This window comes from Malaya genurostris, chromosome 1, assembly GCF_030247185.1.
Source record: "Malaya genurostris strain Urasoe2022 chromosome 1, Malgen_1.1, whole genome shotgun sequence".
Classification (NCBI taxonomy): Eukaryota; Metazoa; Arthropoda; class Insecta; order Diptera; family Culicidae; genus Malaya; species Malaya genurostris.
This window is the reverse complement of record NC_080570.1, coordinates 107,519,221-107,541,178: the sequence shown is the minus strand read 5'-3', so window position 1 is coordinate 107,541,178 and position 21,958 is coordinate 107,519,221. Positions and strand designations below refer to the sequence as shown.

Sequence of the window (21,958 nt, the reverse complement as noted above, 5' to 3'; positions counted from 1 at the left end):
CCCGGACTTATGCATCGTCATGGACGTCTGCGTCGTTTTCTCCTACTTTTGGGCTATTTATCTCTCGATTTTGAACCACCCGTTTTGCTACAGGGGATCGACCAGGAGGATGTCGAGGTCGATCCGGCGATTCCGGTTGGAGCTTAGCTTCCGGTTCGCTGGCGCCTCGACGACCCAGGGCTGGTCTACGTCACGAACTACTCGGCTATTCCCCGACGATGGATCTAGCCTACACCGACGGAAAAGTTCCCCGACGATGGAAGTTTCCCAGGGACCGACGCTCCCGAAATCCGTGAACGGTTCGAACGGCAGGATGCCTGGGTCGGTCCAGTGATTCCGGTTGGAGGATGACTTCCGGTTCACTGGCGCCCCGACGATCCATACCGAAGTTACGTCGTAATCTAATCATCTAATCCCCGTCGAAGGATCTAGACTACGCCGACGGAGAGCTCCCCGACGAAAGAGTTTCTCCAGACACCGAATCTCGTGTTTTGCCACACGGGACACTCGAATGAGTGCCGAGGTCGGTCCTGTGATTCCGGTTGGAGCGTGGCTTCCGGTTTACTGGCGCCCCGACGACTCAACTTCGGTGCTTTGGCTTCTACTCGGCTAGTCGGCTAGTCGACGAAGGATCTAGCCTACACCGGCGAAGAATTCCCCGGCGATGGAAGTTCTCCCGTAACCGTCGCTTCCGATACCCGTGAACGGATCGATCGGCAGGATGCCTGGGTCGCTCCAATGATTCCGGTTGGAGGAAGGCTTCCGGTTCACTGGCACCCCGACGATCCATACCGGAACTACGTCGCAATCTACTCGTCTAATCCCCGGCGAAGGATTTAGACTACTCCGACGGAGAGTTCCCCGACAATGAAAAAAAACTCCCGAACCGACGCTTGTTCGCTGATCCCTCTTTAGCGGCCGGCGGTCGCGGCTGCCTGTTGTTCTGCGCTCCAATTCCGCTGCAAGATGTCCGCAATCTGGGAGGTCGCGGTCGACACTCTTGGAATGAGCCGATGTGTCCACCTGATCTTGGTTGAGCTGTCCCATTTCCTTTGCCAGTCGCGTAGGGAGGCTGCGTTGGCAGTCCTACGGGCGTTCCTGTCCCTCCGCGTAACGTAGCACTCAGCGTCCTCCTTGATGAGCAGATTTATCGTCGGGGACTAGACAGAGTATAGTTTATCGACGCGAACCGGAAGCTACCCGGGTATATAACATTATATAGTTTGAAATAAGAGTTAAAATATCAAAAACCATACGTAGTCTGCATTTGAAAATGGCAACAATATATCAAATTCTGTCATTGTAATATCAAAGCAAGAACAAAATATTTATAAAAGGCGAATTTTTAGCTATTGGATATTATAACACCCCGAAAACAATAATATCATAAGCATTTCTCATATCTGATTCTGTTTCAGTTTATTCAATTGTATTTTATTTGAAGAGAGAACTACGGGATCGATTGTACTTAATTAAATTGAAATATCTCATTAAATTCTAAATAAGATATAATAACTAATTCTGATGCTTAACAGATATTGTACTATTTCTTGATTTCTTTGATGAAATATCAGGAAAATATCAAGTATCCCTATGACAGCTCAGAAATATCAAGACTTGATATGATGGACAAATTTGCATTATTTTGTTCTTTGTTTGCTATTCACATCTGCCAGGGTAGTAAACAGGAAGCCATCCTCAAATCGGAATTTCATCGGGGAGCTATCTGTAGGCGTAGGCTAGATCCATCGTCGGGAACTAGACAGATCAGTTTCTCGACGCGAACCGGAAGCTATGCTTCCAATGGAATCACCGAACGACACCCTATTTCTTGGACATTTACAAGAACGAACAAGAACGTCTTTGTTGTTTTTAGGTGGCGTTTCAACAGCTGATGATTTGTATGTATTATTGCTTACATTTCAATCTGTAAATCTGAGATTCTGAAGTTCCGATATTCACCAAAATACGAAGAATTTCCCTCGTAAAGCGCAAGAAGATCGTTCACAAATGCACTATTCTCAACATTCGTCAGTTGGCGTGAACCTTTTGGCATTTGCATTACGCGAAGGACTCAATAGCCTGGTGCAAAGCCAACGGAGTTCTATTTGTTCCAAAGGAGACGAATTCTCCAAACTGTCCATAGGCCTGCTATTTGCGGAAACATGCCAAGGCAGCGGACTCTATTATAACTGGTAATAGGTATCCAAAATCGTCTATGCTGAAGCTAATAAGCAGAGAATTATAAAAAGTCTGCTCCTTGGCGTACAATCAAAAGGATCTTGGAAATATCACGTCGAACTGTAGTAAAGTATAATAGAGATCAGAACAGTGAAATAAAATTTTGATTCACGTAAAAATAAAAACTAATCGTATTGCTATTTTATTAATAACTAATCGTATTGCTATTTTCAAACCGTGCTTAGACATACTGAGACATCAAATAGAGCCAACAATGCTGAAAAATAAAATCTTTCGCTATGTACGTTTCTATTAATATTCCGAAAATCTGCAAAGCCATTCAACAATTTTTCTACTTAATTGTCAAATTTCGAAAGAGTTCTAAGTTTTGTTATATATAAAGAGTCTTTTCATTTGCAACCTCGAACGCATAATTATTCTGTATTTTCGAGGAAACACGACGACCGAATTGAACATTCTTCATCTTCGAACAGTGTTCGTAAATTAATGTAATAAATATTTAATTTCATCAATAATGCGAACAAGTGGCTGGCTGATTGAAAGAAAATGTGCACAAATTAAGTACTGGTTCTGCATGCCGTTCGTGTTCTCCAACATGAGCAGGACGCAATAAGATTAGTAAAACTGTAACATAATTTACGTGCTGATTAACGCATTGCTGCTCACTCCCGATGACAGTTTTATATGTTGTGAGCGAACGGTTATATATTTTTTCTTTACACGCATTAATAACTGCAAATTACGATAATAAATTGCAGTTCAGACGAGGTGCTCGAAGAGAGCTCACAAAAATGAAGCCATAACTAAAACCTTTTTGTTTGTCGTTAATGACCCGTAATATCAGTCATCAGTCGTACGATGCTCTGCCAACACTAATCAGTCACTTGGAAGATCAGGCAGTCAACTTGTGTGGTTTTTAGGATTCTGATCCGTCAGCGTAGTTCCTGTGGTTTCATGCGGGTTGCAGCAGGTCGTGACTCAGTTGTTACCGGAGTGCAAAGTGAAGGTCACGCGGATTCGACTGAGGTAAGCAGTTCTGATCTGGTGCCAAAGTATGATCGAATCGGAACGTATGTATCAATCCAACTGATATCGTTTCCATTTCAATCTGGGCTCATTTCATTATCCGCTCCGAACAGAGTTAATAATGATGGATGCTTGCAGCAGATAATAATTGAGAGATTCTTGGTGCGAATTGTTTTGTATCGTTCTGTTTGCGGAAGTGCTCGTAGTATTGCTGTTCGAAATGGGTGTGCTTGGACTGGATCAATGGATCACTGAGTGTGTGCACTCTTTGAGACGGAGGGCAGATGACAAGGCATTCCTTAATTGGATCTGAAAGATGGACTGCTTGGAATGAGTGAGACACTACCTAATTGCACGTGATTATGTGAAGGTCTTTGGTGCTGAGCAGATCGAAGCGAAAGGAAAGTCATTTCGTCATGCATGTATTTGAATGCTCTGCATAAAAACTGGAAGTCCAATCTCTAGTGCAATGTAGACGTGTTAGTATCTCTATTCTGACTTTTTAGGCCAACCGTACCATTTGGGGACATAGGAGATTATATATTACTTCAGTGGAATACAAATAAATCTGAAATATAACATGTCATGTTGATAGTAACAGCTGTTTTTATTAGTTTGAAAATGTAGCCGTTGTGTATTTTCAATTAAATAAATTCTTATACCTACATCAACCCTAAGTTTCTCCAAGAACAACTAGATATATAAATCTCTTATTCGCATTCTAAGATATCAAGCCTACATTCGTGCCGGAAATTAGGAGTTCAAATCCTCCGTTACGGTCTATTGGTGCTAAAATGTTACAAGCGAAGCATCTTGTTGATGGTGTGAATCAAGTCCCATGCAATCAGGCAGAAAGGTGTTAAGTACCGCCGATGAGCTGCGTGATCATGAACTTGGTCGTGCAACAGCACAGGAAGTAGAAAAGCGAATCAAGTTTGTAACACGTTGACTATTTCGGAAGCACCTATTTTGTTTGCACCGTGCTACGTTAGAATCAGTCTCTTCTTGAAATGTTTATTTTCAATCCATTTTTTGACTTCAACACTAATTCTCCGTACAAGGTTAGATCTTCTCTACGGTCGAGAGACACGATGCGATATTTACGTAGAATTGTGGTGAAAACGGATTTTTCCTCTAGTAATCCAAATTTCTGCCCGATGCAGTTCCTGGGACCTCCACTGAATGGAATGTACGCGTACTGGTGCCGACTTTTAACGTTTTCCGGCAGGAAGCGATCCGGATCAAACTTTTCCGGATTTGTGAACATCTCTGGATCTCGATGTAGCTGATAGAGTACGATAATAGCGTTCGCACTGGCGGGGATCGTATACTCATCTACGCGAACAGATTCGGTAAGTCTCCGGGCGATTATGGGAATGCTCGGGTAAAGCCTTAAGGCTTCCTTGATACAGCAGTCCAAATATTTCATTTCATTTAGTTCACTCATAGTTGGTGGGCGATCCCGGTCCTGTCCCATGACGGCATCAATTTCTTCGAACAACCGATCCTGTATATGTTGGTTGGTTCCAAGCAAGTACATCAACCAGCCAATCGCAGTTGCGGTGGTGTCGTGACCTCCTAAAATGAATGTATCTACTTCATCTCGGATCTCTCGATCGGTCAGTGGAACGCCGTTTTGTTTAATATCCAGCAGAAGATCCAGAAACGCAAGATGCCGTTTCTGATTGATCTCAGAGGTTGTGTCTTTTGCCGTTTCGTTCTGAGAAACGTTCTGTTGAAGACGTCTTCGATGGGTAATGACTTGTTCAGAGAACCTATGCAGTACTTTGAGGCATTCCATTTGCCGTTTGTAGTTGTTGGTGAACTTGAAGATACAATCTGGGTGCAACCATATGTTTTGAAGCCGATCTAACATGATCCTGCCAATTCTGAAAAAATAAGCGTTTCGTCATTGAGAATACATGAAAAATCACAAAATCTTACTGTTCATGTGCCTTAACGTATTCTGATTCGAATTGTTTCTGTGCGTGTATAGAACATCCCATTGCAGTTTCTGTAATATTAGTCGTAATTGTGATTCATTTATAGACGCCAATATTCCATATATTACCACACAAAACATCCAACGAGTACAGTGTTGCATATCTAGTGCAATCGAATCCATCATAGTTCCCGAGTTCTTTCTCCAAAACGCGCACCATCGTTGTGGCTTGCTGATTAAAAACTTCCAAAAATTCTGTCAGCATCTTATAGTTGAACGTCGGGTTCAGAGCTTTCCGTCGATGATACCATTTGGAGGCAGGACAAGTGAGCAGCCCGTCCCCGAGCCATGGCCGTAGAAAATTGTAATCGCGACCCTTTTCGATGTTTACACTACTGCTGAGAATGCGCTCCACGACGGTGGCCTTGGACACTATTATGTAGGGAACCGAACCGTTCCAGATACGATTGAGACCTTGCTTGCGGCCGTACAGTTTGCGCGCTGCAATCAATCTGTTGAACATTTCTACAATTTAGAATAAAAAAATAAACAGATGAGTGCTGATTAACTTGTGCATTTAAAAATGAACTAATTTCAAAAGACGACTAGGTTCTAATTCCATACTTTTATACTAAACGTTTGTACGTCATTACTACAATACACTAGAATCTTAATTTTCTCGAATTTAATTTGCACCACTTTTTTTATGTGTTTGATTCAAAATTACGCGATTTTTGATTTAATCTATAAGGTGTCGGAGTTAGTTCGCTACATTTTACGAAAGATTACGTTAGCCAACTATTTATAGTCGCATCTACAAAAGTAAATATTCATTTGGAAGCTAAATTTTAGCCGGATCCGACCTCCGGTTCCAGATTGATATGTGAAAAAAATCGCAAAAAATAAGTACTCATTGTTCTCGCAGATAGCTGAATCGATTTTTACAAACTATAAATCAAATGTAAGGTGTCACATACTTGTATAACAATGGATTTGTACATGACCTCCAGTTCCTAAATTACATGGTGATTGGTAGACAAATACTCATTTCCAAAGCGTGTGTCTATACATAACAAGGTAGAAACGAGAAAAATCCTTCGAACTAGCCATATTAAACTAATGTTGTGTATGTCTTGTTAGTTAATGGCCAAAAAGATTGATTTATTATTAGTTCCCGATTCCGGAAGTACCAGAAATAGTAGAAAAAAAACTCCGTCATTCAGAGCGCCGAAGTAAAAGGGACAAAATTTCGTCTAAATTTGTCTCAAAACTGCTACTATTTCAAAGTTATGTCAGATGCCGGACCAACAAAAATTCCAGTTCCGGAAGTAGCCATTCAAAAACATTAAAACGGAGCTCATTTCATTTTCACAGTGATGACCAAACCGAATTTGAAAATCTAGTAAAGTTTTAAAATAAAGGTCTTATGGCTTGTCCGGGTTGGCGGTTCAATGCATAGGGCGCTGGTCTTACAAACCAGTTGTCGTATGTTCGAGCCCCGACCTGGAAGGATTCGTAGTGTCAGTAGAATCGTAGCACTAGCCATGCAATGGTTCTGTACACTCTGAATCGGCTGCGGGTTGAAACAGAAGGTCAAGTTCCACTACAGGAATGTAATACCAAGGCTTTGCTTAGTGGTACTAGGTACTGTTGTTAAATTTAATCCGGATTCTACTTCTAATTCCGTAAATTTTAAACCATTATGTAGAGTAACGATGAACAAATCGGGAGAAATTATTCTAAAGTTGGTTATTCAAATCTGTTTCTATTTGTAGGGCATGTTAGTTTATACCCGAACAAATTATCTTGTTTTTATTCAAGGTTCAATTGAAAGTGATAAAGGCATAATTTCACCACTAGAGGGATTAAAACAAGTTTTCTAACTGACTACTAAGAATTGCAACGCTTGGAATGGCATACCGCTACTTGTTCATTGAATATCTCGACTTTTAAGGGACCGTTCATAAACCACGTAGACCAAAATCTGGTATTTTTTAATCCCCCCTCCCCCGTCGTAGGCTTTTGTAGACTTTCCAATTACAACCCCCCCCCCTCCTCTTAGAAAATCAACGTAGACTTTTCTTTGTCACAAAATAATTTTTTAAATCATTTTTCAGTGAAAGGTTTCTAAGTCTTCAATCACTGATAGATTTTTATAGTTTACATTCTGTAATAAGATTAAATAAAATCTGATCCAGTACCGTTGTCATAAAGTCTTAGTTATTCAAAATATTCAAGAGGTAAAGATATACAATAAATCTCAAACAGCTTCTCTGGATGAACGTTGAGAAAGCAAATGTGATAAAAATCACATATTATTTAAACAACCGTTCGTGGGCATACGATTTTTAGACGAGAAACGATAAGATAGTGAGTTAGCACACAGTTTTAATGGTTTTGTAATATCTTTCATAACCAATAAACTTAAAGTTTCCCTTGAAAAAGACCATAACCAGTGGTCGAAACGTCGGTCAGTATATAACAGCCATTCTTATTTAACAGACCGGTAAAGCCGAAACCATTATTATTGCAAAATTAAAATCAACGATTTTATGGGTGGAAATAGTTGGTTGGTTCGATTTCAACCTCTGTGATGCATTTTTAGGCAAATGTTTACTTTCGCAATTTCAATCATTATGATTTTTCAAATCCGTTTTTTTGTTGGAAGAAACCACACTGACTACTTCACGTCAGAACAAAAATATGAATAATTTTCTAGACTTCCTCGCGATTCAGTATTTTCGTAATTATTTTTTTTTCTTATTCGTGATCGGCTATAGATGAGTGATCAATTTTGATCATTTTGTCACCCTACTAACATCGGTCCTTTACCGATTTCTAAAATTCTCTGGACATTTCACTCGTCCGAACGCTCATGGATTGCAGAAGCAATTGACGTTCTCTTCATTTCTCCTTTCACTGCTTGATTACGATGTGACTATATAATAATCGGAGAGCATAAAAATAGAAATTTATTCATCCGATGACTTTTTGCAAAGAATAATGAGCTTTTTCAATTTGTGTTTATGTTAGTACTCTCTTTTATTTTTTCACTTCGATAGGGAATAGAAGAATGAAAGAAAAAGCATAGAACTACTGAGTATCTCATTCGATAATCCCTTTCACAATACAGATTACAGTCGACGATGTTTTTAGCCAGTCTGTCAAGGTTATTAGACGTGACAAATTGTAATTCTGCTCTCAAGCATCATGCATTTGGTTGAATACGCATTTTCAACTGTCTTTTTGATCAATCGAAGGAAATTAGCCGGCCATCAAACTAAGTAAATTGCTTGAAAAATAAAAAAATAAAATTATGGGACTACGTAGAATATAGGCAAACCATACCCCCCCCACCCCTCCCCTCTCGTAAACAAACGTAGACTTTTGTCAGACCACCCCCCACAGTGAGTCTACATGGTTTATGAACGGTCCCTAAAGCTTAAAATACAAATCTACTGTGACAAAGTCTTGATAATTTAGCTTTGATACGATTAGTACATGAAAAGGCGGATGGGTAATGTCAGAGACATAACTGGATGTCGTGAATAAGAATAAAGTTGGCATGCTTCCTTCACACTTCTGAACAGTGCAGTAAAACTTCATTCAATTCAATTGAAACTGAATGTGGAACACATTGACGATCTCTCCACTGAAGTAAACTTCACTCTCTGACACACACAATGTTTGCTGACGGCCCGAACGAACAGCATTCAGTTCATCACTCGTTTCTCTTCAATCGAGGCTCAGTTTAATTACCGTCAGTTGATCTCTTGAAGTAACAAAATATCTCTTTCAATAGTGTGAGAGCGGCCTTCAAATCAGGTTCATATAAACATTCGAATTGGTTCAAGATAATAGATGAAAGACTAATCAGATAGCTGAAATATCAATCACAGAATACACATAAATTAATTTTTTCCTCCTTCAGCTTTCATTTTTACTACTTTATCCATTTATAATTCTATTCGTTCGAACTTGCTTACTACCAAGAGCGAAGGCAATGAAGGAGTTACAGTACTTGGCACTCGAAACTGAACAAACAAAACCTCAAATGACTAGGTACGATTATTCAACTGACGATGAATTCCGGGAGCTTTACTTGAAAATGGCAGCAAAAGTCAAATGAATTAGTAAAGATATGCTGACGGTCAGTGGCCATAAATTTCATTTTCATCTTATATTATTCGATTGAAAATGAAATTTTACCGCACTGCTTCTGAATATCAGTTAGTTGATCGATTGTGTAAATTGTTCAAGCTTCTTTACTATTAGAATTTGAAACGATGCATCTACACAAAAGTACGGATTAGTTACATCAAGCATTCTGACACACAATCAAATATTACGAAGTGATTTTTATGGTTCTTTATAATAAAATAATGGTGGTTCTGAAAAGAACATTTTATGAAGGCGTTCGTGTTGAAGAGTGACGAGTTGAATTCGAATTCCGATGGATGCTGTTGGTTTTCTTCATCTATTTCCAAGCTGACCTGTTGTCCGTGGATGAGATACTGATATGATTAATGTAGGTATAGCGTTCATAAGCAATTATAATCTTCCAATGAAGAAAACATTAAATCGCTGGGTTAATCAATCATACAATAGGCCTATGATATGAAAAGTATGAAATATATCTTTTCTATATTGACGTAGTAGCTTGTGAAGGAGCACATTTCATATTCAATTTCATATACTTGCTCATGGAATCAATGAATTTAATATTATCTTGTTTTAAAGCACTTATTCTGAAATCCCCCACAACTATCGTTTGGAGTATTTTTATGAGAATATAAAAATGGGGCGTACTTGATTTCTTAATCAGCATAGAAACATGAAATATAATTAGAAAACACTTTTAACCCGAATCGGATCTATGTATCAAATTGATACAAATCTCAACTTCAAAATAAAATTTAAAAAATAAACGATCATATGATCCAGCATAACTCCAAATCAATCGAACAGATTGCAACCAAACTTGGTACAGATGCTTATGGCCCTTGGAAAGTAGTCATATTTGGGGTATTTTCATGTGGGTGGAAGGAGCAAGTGTCCCCAGCAGGAGGATTTTACGAGAATCGAAACTTCTTGACCAGTACAGATAATACTCTCGTCTCAGAGGAGATGCAAGAAGTATTTCCGGGGGAAAGATGTAGCAAGTGTCAAGGTTATCTCTTTTTCCGGTGAAACGAGCACCTCACGAACACAGATAATTCTTTCAAATCAGGTTGTTGATTGTTCTCGTTACAATGATGAGGTGGAATGTGGAATGTTCGTTGTCTAGGATGAAAATAATCGAAGTAGACGTGAGACAATACTTCTTGAAAATCACAGATGCACTGAAGTCTTTTTTATGCGAGTTTACGTACTGCATAAAAATTCGCATAAAAAAACCGCATAACTCTGAAAATTCGCATAAAAAACCGCATAACTCTGAAATTTTGCATAAAAAAAACCGCATAACTCTGAAAATTCGCATAAAAAAGTCGCATAGAAAAAGACCGCACAAGAAAAGACCTCAGTGTACTTCTTGTTTCTCAAAAGTGGTTGTAGTATTCTAGGCAGAGGATGACGTCTGTTTCTGTAACCAATTTGTAACTCCTTTGAATACATGACACATACGAAAATTAGTTCTTGATATTGTCAAAATCCATTACCGTTAAAAAAAATTGTTCTCGAGACTTTGAACGTGCGAGTTTATTATGTTACACGTTTCTGTATTCAATGCATTTGGTAAGTTTACTACCCTCATTCTTTTATAGAAACAAATCGAATTTATCCGCCTGTAACTAATCGTACATAAGTAGAAAAGAAAAACAAATATTGTACCAGTTTGAAAAATATGTTATCCTATTGCTTTTGGTGTGAACTCTGAACGTTCCGACGGCATGTATCAAATAATAATAATTGTGTTATAATTTTTGAGTGTTACCTAAAGGGTGATTTTTTAAGAGCTTGAGAACTTTTTTAAACAATAAAACGCATAAAATTTGCAAAATCTCATCGGTTCTTTATTTTAAACGTTAGATTGGTACATGACATTTACTTTTTGAAGATAATTTCATTTAAATGTTGACCGCGGCTGCGTCTTAGGTGGTCCATTCGGAAAATCCGCTTTTTTATCGACAAATTTTGTTCAGCGATGAGGCTCATTTCTGGTTGAATGGCTACGTAAATAAGCAAAATTGCCGCATTTGGAGTGAAGAGCAACCAGAAGCCGTTCAAGAACTGCCCATGCATCCCGAAAAATGCACTGTTTGGTGTGGTTTGTACGCTGGTGGAATCATTGGACCGTATTTTTTCAAAGATGCTGTTGGACGCAACGTTACAGTGAATGGCGATCGCTATCGTTCGATGCTAACAAACTTTTTGTTGCCAAAAATGGAAGAACTGAACTTGGTTGACATGTGGTTTCAACAAGATGGCGCTACATGCCACACAGCTCGCGATTCTATGGCCATTTTGAGGGAAAACTTCGGAGAACAATTCATCTCAAGAAATGGACCGGTAAGTTGGCCACCAAGATCATGCGATTTGACGCCTTTAGACTATTTTTTGTGGGGCTACGTCAAGTCTAAAGTCTACAGAAATAAGCCAGTAACTATTCCAGCTTTGGAAGACAACATTTCCGAAGAAATTCGGGCTATTCCGGCCGAAATGCTCGAAAAAGTTGCCCAAAATTGGACTTTCCGAATGGACCACCTAAGACGCAGCCGCGGTCAACATTTAAATGAAATTATCTTTAAAAAGTAAATGTCATGTACCAATCTAACGTTTAAAATAAAGAACCGATGAGATTTTGCAAATTTTATGCGTTTTATTGTTTAAAAAAGTTCTCAAGCTCTTAAAAAATCACCCTTTATAAAACATAAAGCCTTTAAAGACCTCCACACACATTCAGTTTTACCGACAGTTTTTCGTCAATCTGAGTCGGAACGCAATTTTTACCATTTAAACCGTTGAAAATTCCAGATGAAATTAATTATGATTTCTAACTGGATCTAAATTTAAGTGTAAATACCAATCGTAACTATTTTTTTCCTTTCTCATATAGAAAGGTTATGCAATCATTGTGAAAACCAACATTTCAATCGTGTGTATGTGGCAAATAATATCATTTAATTTTGTCGGAGATGTCTGAACCGATATTCACGAACTTAAAATCCAAACCAAAGATCTTATACTTTGCTAGTCTTATATTGAATTTCATCTTAATTCGACTTCCGGTTCCGGAAAAGTGAAATACAGCAGGTTTTAAAATGTATTATTTATTGCCATATGAATTAAATTCAAATTGTTAAGAATCAAATTGAGCGTTCAGTCATAAGTGGGAACTTTTCAGCCATAATTTATGATTTGGTTATTACAGTTAGGACATCATTTGCTTCATTGTGGATGCCACGGGGAAGAAGAACTCATGTATATTGCCTATGAAATAAACGTATTTATAAAAAAAAACATCATTTGCTTCCGAAATTCTGTGATTTTGTGAACGAATATATAGTTTAAAAATTTCATCTACTTTTAAACTGTGGCGTCAGATGAAATCAAGATAACCTTGGAATTGTCATTTCGAACGACTGTTTTCTGCTTGTTATAGAGACAAACTGATTTAGAAATAATTGACATACTTCAAGCGATTGGAAACGAACCTTAGTGTTGTGTTCAACGTTAGCTTGCATGTAACTCGCACGAAATGTTTCACACAGCAACTTGCTCAGAATCCTGTTGAGATTAACGTAAATGTTTTGCCATTCTTGATACAGTCGAGCTATTCATTAATTTGGTTCTAAATATTATTATCAAAACAAATAAACGAAGTTAGCCAAGGTAAATATGTTATGAAATGTGGGACTTCCGGTGAATCTCTCAACGGGTAAACACGTTGTATCGTGTTAGCGCGAAGAAAATTCGAGTATTTCGCGAGAAAGAAAGAATTTTTATCTGTACTTTGGCAACTCGACGTAGCCACACAGCGAGCCACGCTTATAGTCCAGTGAAAAGAAAGTCTATTGGACTATAAACGAAAATTAACTGGTAATGTAGCCTAAGTTGCTGTGCCTCACTTGAGATGACGTCAAACAGATGGAAGAAGTTATGACATGTGATGCCAAGAAAGTCGTTATGATAACATGGAATCCCACCGCCGAATTCAGGTAGGGTTAATCATACAGTTAATGAATTGAGAATTGAATTGAGGTCTTGTTCGTGTGACAAAGGTGCGGTGTCATACTTTAGTATTACATTTAACAGAGTTTGGGCTCCACATCAAGTGAATAAATCGGTAGTTTCCAACTTAGGACGATTATACTATACACTGCGGGGGATAGTATAATCGTCTTAAGTTGGAAACTACCAACGGGAACCTGTTGGTCGACCACGCAGAAAGAATTTATTAGTGGGTGATTCCCAGTGGAATCGATATTGTGGATGCTGCGTCAGTTTGTAATCTACCTACGTCGCGTTTATGTTACGTTGTGACGGAGATCTTTGCATATTTCACATGGATTCCATTCTGCTTTTGGTTGATGAGCTAATAACATTTGCTCAGGGTACGGAAATACCAACTAAAACCAAAAACTAAGAATCGAGTTAAGAGAATTGTATTTTGGAATTGGGGAAGTTGATGTGGCAATTGATTTTCGCATAGCATTCATGGATTGAATTGGATTTCTTATTCACGCATCCACAAGAGACGAATTATTCTAAGGTTAAAACTCTATATTACATTATTATAAAGAGATTAGGAAGTCGTTACTTCAATTTTCAAATGTAAAAGATGACCTTTCTTACTCTACAAAATAATTATTTTGCTTTACAGGTCAAAAATTAAAATTATAATTAGGTAAAAGGTAAAAGGTAAAAGGTAAAAGGTAAAAGGTAAAAGGTAAAAGGTAAAAGGTAAAAGGTAAAAGGTAAAAGGTAAAAGGTAAAAGGTAAAAGGTAAAAGGTAAAAGGTAAAAGGTAAAAGGTAAAAGGTAAAAGGTAAAAGGTAAAAGGTAAAAGGTAAAAGGTAAAAGGTAAAAGGTAAAAGGTAAAAGGTAAAAGGTAAAAGGTAAAAGGTAAAAGGTAAAAGGTAAAAGGTAAAAGGTAAAAGGTAAAAGGTAAAAGGTAAAAGGTAAAAGGTAAAAGGTAAAAGGTAAAAGGTAAAAGGTAAAAGGTAAAAGGTAAAAGGTAAAAGGTAAAAGGTAAAAGGTAAAAGGTAAAAGGTAAAAGGTAAAAGGTAAAAGGTAAAAGGTAAAAGGTAAAAGGTAAAAGGTAAAAGGTAAAAGGTAAAAGGTAAAAGGTAAAAGGTAAAAGGTAAAAGGTAAAAGGTAAAAGGTAAAAGGTAAAAGGTAAAAGGTAAAAGGTAAAAGGTAAAAGGTAAAAGGTAAAAGGTAAAAGGTAAAAGGTAAAAGGTAAAAGGTAAAAGGTAAAAGGTAAAAGGTAAAAGGTAAAAGGTAAAAGGTAAAAGGTAAAAGGTAAAAGGTAAAAGGTAAAAGGTAAAAGGTAAAAGGTAAAAGGTAAAAGGTAAAAGGTAAAAGGTAAAAGGTAAAAGGTAAAAGGTAAAAGGTAAAAGGTAAAAGGTAAAAGGTAAAAGGTAAAAGGTAAAAGGTAAAAGGTAAAAGGTAAAAGGTAAAAGGTAAAAGGTAAAAGGTAAAAGGTAAAAGGTAAAAGGTAAAAGGTAAAAGGTAAAAGGTAAAAGGTAAAAGGTAAAAGGTAAAAGGTAAAAGGTAAAAGGTAAAAGGTAAAAGGTAAAAGGTAAAAGGTAAAAGGTAAAAGGTAAAAGGTAAAAGGTAAAAGGTAAAAGGTAAAAGGTAAAAGGTAAAAGGTAAAAGGTAAAAGGTAAAAGGTAAAAGGTAAAAGGTAAAAGGTAAAAGGTAAAAGGTAAAAGGTAAAAGGTAAAAGGTAAAAGGTAAAAGGTAAAAGGTAAAAGGTAAAAGGTAAAAGGTAAAAGGTAAAAGGTAAAAGGTAAAAGGTAAAAGGTAAAAGGTAAAAGGTAAAAGGTAAAAGGTAAAAGGTAAAAGGTAAAAGGTAAAAGGTAAAAGGTAAAAGGTAAAAGGTAAAAGGTAAAAGGTAAAAGGTAAAAGGTAAAAGGTAAAAGGTAAAAGGTAAAAGGTAAAAGGTAAAAGGTAAAAGGTAAAAGGTAAAAGGTAAAAGGTAAAAGGTAAAAGGTAAAAGGTAAAAGGTAAAAGGTAAAAGGTAAAAGGTAAAAGGTAAAAGGTAAAAGGTAAAAGGTAAAAGGTAAAAGGTAAAAGGTAAAAGGTAAAAGGTAAAAGGTAAAAGGTAAAAGGTAAAAGGTAAAAGGTAAAAGGTAAAAGGTAAAAGGTAAAAGGTAAAAGGTAAAAGGTAAAAGGTAAAAGGTAAAAGGTAAAAGGTAAAAGGTAAAAGGTAAAAGGTAAAAGGTAAAAGGTAAAAGGTAAAAGGTAAAAGGTAAAAGGTAAAAGGTAAAAGGTAAAAGGTAAAAGGTAAAAGGTAAAAGGTAAAAGGTAAAAGGTAAAAGGTAAAAGGTAAAAGGTAAATGGTAAAAGGTAAAAGGTAAAAGGTAAAAGGTAAAAGGTAAAAGGTAAAAGGTAAAAGGTAAAAGGTAAAAGGTAAAAGGTAAAAGGTAAAAGGTAAAAGGTAAAAGGTAAAAGGTAAAAGGTAAAAGGTAAAAGGTAAAAGGTAAAAGGTAAAAGGTAAAAGGTAAAAGGTAAAAGGTAAAAGGTAAAAGGTAAAAGGTAAAAGGTAAAAGGTAAAAGGTAAAAGGTAAAAGGTAAAAGGTAAAAGGTAAAAGGTAAAAGGTAAAAGGTAAAAGGTAAAAGGTAAAAGGTAAAAGGTAAAAGGTAAAAGGTAAAAGGTAAAAGGTAAAAGGTAAAAGGTAAAAGGTAAAAGGTAAAAGGTAAAAGGTAAAAGGTGAAAGGTAAAAGGTAAAAGGTAAAAGGTAAAAGGTAAAAGGTAAAAGGTAAAAGGTAAAAGGTAAAAGGTAAAAGGTAAAAGGTAAAAGGTAAAAGGTAAAAGGTAAAAGGTAAAAGGTAAAAGGTAAAAGGTAAAAGGTAAAAGGTAAAAGGTAAAAGGTAAAAGGTAAAAGGTAAAAGGGAAAATGTAAAACATGGTAGATAAGTTCAGAGTGCTTTTCTGGTCTCGACAAAATAAGATTCGTTTTATGATTTTGACTATCGTTGTTTGTTGCTCGGCCATCCATGGAAGTTGACCATCAATGTTAACTTCCCTCTCTGAGCAGCCTAGATAGCCGTGTAGTGTCGGTAGCGGTTTCCCAACTGGCTAAGAATAACGCTACGGTCCACCTGTACCGGTGGTATGAGTCCACCAAACAGGTAAGCCGTGTGGCATCCGGCGGAATTATTTTTTACCAAGAATTGATCCACTGGTTTCCTGTTCCATGTCGTAAAAGGCCACAAAAATAGGAACTCCTAAGTCAAGGTGTATTTCCGTGCCGATGGCTGAATGGCTGCAGGAGGTTAAACATTGCAGTCGTGAACGGAATATCTTAGGTTCTTCCTCAAGGTGGTGTACTATCCCCACTTTTATGGAACCTAGTCGCTGATGGTTTGTTAAGAAAACTTAATAACCTTGGATTTCCGACTTATGGTTTTGCCGACGATTATCATATATTGATGACCGGTATAAGCATTAACACTCTCTTTGATTTAATGCAACAAGCCCTGCGATCTGTTGAACAATGGTGTTGTCAGGTTGGATTATCTGTAAATCCGGGCAAAACATCAATGGTGCTTTTCACTCATCGTAGGATAATTACAGTAGCTCGTCCGTTGCAGTTCTTTGGTTCAGAGGTCACTGTGGTCGATCAAGTTAAATACGTCGGGGTTATTCTTGACTCAAAACTGAATTGGTCTGCTCACATTGACTTCAGGATTAAAAGAGCTTGCATGGCTTTCGGCCAATGCAGACGAGCTTTTGAAAAATCGTGGGGACTCAAACCCAGATATATTCATTGGATCTACACAACTATTGTTAGACCAATTTTAGCATATGGATGTCTTGTATGGTGGCAGAAAGGAGAAGTCGCGACAGTTCAGTCAAAGCTAAATCATCTCCAAAGGATGGTCCTAATGGCGATGACAGGAGCATTCACGACAACTCCTACTGCTGCTCTAGAGGCGCTACTGTGCATTAAACCACTTCATTAAGGTTACAGGGCTTTTGAACAGTAACCCATTAGATTATGCTACCAGCCACACTCGCTTGTGGTCTCAAATGGTTACGTGGGATGAGTATTTACTCGCTCCTAGTGACCTAACTCTCACATGTAGTTTTCCTTTCAAAACATTCAATGTGAGCTATCCTCTTCGTGAGGAATGGTTGTCTGGTTGTCTGGAACGACAACTTGATGAACACATAGTTTGTTATACGGACGGTTCTCTGTTGAATGCTCGTGCTGGTGCTGGTGTCTACTGTCGTGAAATGAGGCTGGAGCAGTCTCATTCACTTGGTAGATACTGTACTGTGTTCCAAGCAGAAATCTACGCAATTCTGTGTGGAGTACAATCGGCACTTCAGCAGAGGATCTGTGGTAAACGTATTTATGTTTGTTCCGACAGTCAGGCAGCCTCAAAAGTACTCAGTTCGAATGACTCACGGTCGAATCTAGTGATCGCATGTCGAACTCAAATTGAAGACCTCAGCATTTCAAATGCTGTTTACTTCTTATGGGTACCCGGCCATTCTGGTATTACTGGAAATGAATGGGCTGATGAGTTGGCTAGAGCTGGTGCAACGAATGATTTCGTTGGTCCTGAACCAGCTTTACCACTTTCAACTAGTTGGATAAAGCACAAGATTCGTTCTTGGGCTGCATCCAAACATGCCAGCTACTGGCGCAGCTTGCAAACTTGCGCTCAGACAAAAGCATTTCTACCAGATTTAAATCTGAAAATATCAAAGTGTCTACTGCATTTCTCCAAGTATTATTGAAGTATTCTGGTCAGAGCTCTGACTGGACATTGCAAACTCAATTATCACATGGCTGCTATTAAACGTGCTGAGTATTATTCGTGTGATTTGTGTAAATGCGATTATGGTACTTCATATCATCTGATATGTAACTGTCCCGCATTGACGCAGCTACGTATCCGGGTTTCTGGTTCTCCGTACATGGTTGAGTCTGTGTATGCGGAGCTAAAATTGAAGGATATTCTCTCGTTTCTCACCCAATGTGGTAAGGAGCTATAGTCAGAAGGGTTCATCGTTCTTCCTGGAGTGAATGAATCCCTTCTGTATTCACCTTAAATAGGGTTTAGCAGATTGTTTGGCATCCTTTGGGGGGTACCGAATTTACTTCTGCTCTTACATACTGCGAGTCGTTCTGCATTCTTCCGGGAGTGCAGAATGGTGTCGCTTTTGTAAGATCTCTAAATCCTCTCGGGGGTTGGAGGTTTTATTAACAGCAGACTGTTCTGGACCTCGTAGAGGTTCAGAATTTCCTTCTGTTTCCACTAAATGTGATCCTCAGCAGATTGTTCAGCATCCTTTAGGGGTGCAGAATTTACTTCTGCTTTTATGTGTTTTTGTGTCGTCAATTTTTCCCATCCTCCTAGTCCAACCCTTACCATTTCCTTTCAATCCTTCCCTCTTATATATCGGGAAAATAATGCTAAAAACAAATTGATGGCAAGGCACAAATCTCCAAATATCAAGGGGAACGTGCCATTTGAGCCAATTTGTTCTGATTCCTGATTCCTGATGATTTTGACTATCGTTGTTTGTGTTAGAAAGAAAAATATGCAACAATCGCTCCGAAACTCCGAGTTGTTTACGCAAATGAAATCCTCAGTTACACCCGGCGATAAGACCATAATTAGGTTAAAACCGGGTATAAATAAAAACTTTATAAATTAAATTAAAATCCTCAGTCGATTTGCTTATATTTATACACCAACTTGTAGTAAGCACCGCGATGTGATTTGTATATCATTCAACCAATTTCAACAATTTATCATTGATGTGCGACAAAAAAAATTGCAAACGACGAATTTTGCTGTGTTGAAAATGTTTTCACATGGTGAGTTTTTTGTCAACATGTTTAAAGAGCGATGTAGTTGAACCGTTAGTGTCGGCAATATTGATTTGCTTTGGAAAACTGCCACCAGCCTTGCGATGTTAACGTACTGTATAATGGTTTTGCTGATACAAAAAAAAAAAACAAAATAAATATAAAACCTCGATATCTTCATTCCACTTTAATTTTAATACGAACCCGTCTAGATGGTTCATAGTGTACAGAACTTTCAATGATCCTCTTATAGATATCGCGAGTCGTTCAAGATCTGGATGCCATTGACAATGGGATTCTTGTGAAGATTCTTCATAGGAAACGCCATGATAACAAGGATTTATTTTAATTTCGTGTGTGACTGAGATTAATAGATAACCTGTTCAACAAGTTAGAAATAAGTCGTTCGAAGCGAACATCAATTACTATTGAATATTCTGATTCTGTAATCAATTTATGGAAAAATGGTTTAAATTTGTTTGTATTTCAACAGAACTTAGAATTGTAATTATAACGAAACTTGAGATAGTTAGAAGCAATCGAGGAACTTTATTTTTTCTCCTCTTTAAACACACCTGAACTGGAAGTCGGATTTGGACGAATTTCAGAATAACATAATCTCACCCGGACATTTTGCGATTTCAACGTGCTGGATTGAATGGAGTATTACCCTTTACCTACTGGGCCTTAAGTGGTATTTGAATTTCATGTCAAACTATCTCGAGAACGGTTACTTCTATAAGGTAAAAGGAATACTAAGAGCATTTTTTGCTCTTTTGCTATCATATTCATCATATTGTGCAAATGCCTTAAAATCATATTGTGCAAATGCCTTAAAATCGTATCTTCCGTAGCGTCTTCATATATACAAATCTAATCAAATTGACGTCAAATGTTTGCTTTAAAAAAACAAGTTGAAATAAAAATATTGAAAAAATATTTCGCTTATATTTAAAAACTCATTTCTATAAACAGAAATCATTCCACTATTTTCCTTAGTGAACATTTTTTTAGTGTCCGATTGATTTCCTACAAGCATTTTTGTAAAGGAAGAAGTTTCCGTGCATGATAAAAATTAAATTAAATTAAATCGACCTCATGTACAATTCATGGTTCTGTACATGTAAAATTCACGGTTTGTCATACTGAAGACACGTACAAATTTTCATCCAAATCGAATAAAATCGATCATTTTTCCAAGATACTACAGAACAGAACTATTGTAAGTCTGGTAATAATATTACAACAATTGAAACGATGAACTGAAAAAAAATATATTTTTTTTAAATCTTGTTCTTACACTTTCCGATTGTATTGTACATACCGCAACATTATAGAAATACGAAAATAAATAACTGTTGAGAAATAAACTGTTTGTACATACATTAATTATGCGGACGTTAGCATAAATTGTCTTCCATTGACGCGCAATGAGAGAGATGGAAATCACATACAGAAAGGATTAAAATCAAGAATGTTGGCATTTTTTTCGATTTTTTTGCAACGAGTAATGCTTCTATCTTCTCTTTGTACAACTGGCATCAACTGTACAACCGGTTAAGCATTAAAGATTTATATAAAGTTTAAACTATTTTGCACTTTTCTATCGTTTTGCACTCCACTATTTCGAACACACACAAAAAAGAACCCACCTTCACGATCTGTTGCCATCAAAAGGGCATTTCCCAGCAGAGGAAGACATGCCGGTCCCGGTAGCTTGTTCACATGTTGTTTAACCTTTTCCGCGGTCAATTGATTCTTGACTGGTGCGGCCGATTTTGCTTTCTTATTGATGGTCGCTATGTAAACGATCGCACAAATCACTACCGTCAGCAGGTGAAATTCTTTCACTAGGTTAACGATCTGATAGAAAGGAAAGATCAGCAACAGTGACTTCTCCATTCTGGAACACTGCACCGCTAGACAAACACTTCGAGCTGCAACTACGAATGGCTCCGCAACAAAGCTTGGAGGTCTCTAAAAATCAAGCGAGCGCGCGCGCGTTCTGTTACTGCACTTGCGTTTTAGCTGGATTGTCCAATAAGACTGATACGAGTGGACGAGGCGGCACTCTCAGATTAAAAGTGATTGCTCAGCGTCGGCGAATGACCCGTTCTGTATTCTGAAAGTTCCACACTTTTATTGGCTGACATGCGGTTTTATGATTGTGAGAATATGTTTGCGTCTGGGGATGTTCAATCGAGCTTTGGATTCAAATCTTGTAAGTCATTTTTCTTCTGATGAATTCTTAAGCTCAGCTCAGTGCTTCCCAAACTTGTTTTGTCTAACGACCATTTTGGGAGTTGTTTCAAAAACGCCCACCATTCGGATGATTTCACGAAAAAGCTGTAGTTATTTATTTCAATCGCAACTGTAGTCAAATCAATAAGTTTAGCAGTTGTGCCAATTCAGCGCTGGGTTAAGTTTAGCAAAACCATCATTAGTATTTTGGCTAAATATTTTAGTGTGGATTTTATAATCATTTTTTTTGCGATCAATTCGCAGAATTACTTGAAATGAGAAGGTTGATTACAAGCTTTTGAGTCTTCTCTGTTCAACTTTCTGTGAGTCCAGAGTAAAATTTTACAATTGAAACACATCTAACAAAAACCCTTCTTAATCCACGTAATGGTTTAATAATGCCTTTCTCTTCCTATTTAAATACACTCATAAGAATATTTGTTAGATTATTTAAATTTAAATCCACTCATAAGAATATTTGTCTTATCAAATGACCGTATAGTAGCTTTTCAACGTGTCTAAGATTTTCGAAATCGATTCAGACATCTCCG

At 37.5% G+C, this 21,958-nt stretch overlaps 1 protein-coding gene across 1 annotated transcript; it reads right to left on the bottom strand.

The window, feature by feature from the left end:
* Nucleotides 1-3,816: 3,816 nt before the first annotated feature.
* LOC131425330 (cytochrome P450 4c3-like) lies at nt 3,817-21,288 on the bottom strand. Its single transcript, XM_058587144.1, has 4 exons — nt 20,819-21,288; nt 5,300-5,695; nt 5,173-5,242; nt 3,817-5,117 (listed from the first exon to the last, which is right to left on the bottom strand). The coding sequence occupies exons 1-4, from the start codon at nt 21,066-21,068 to the stop codon at nt 4,223-4,225; spliced, it is 1,611 nt and encodes a 536-aa protein (XP_058443127.1). The 5' UTR covers nt 21,069-21,288; the 3' UTR covers nt 3,817-4,222.
* Between the last annotated feature and the right edge of the window lie 670 nt (nt 21,289-21,958).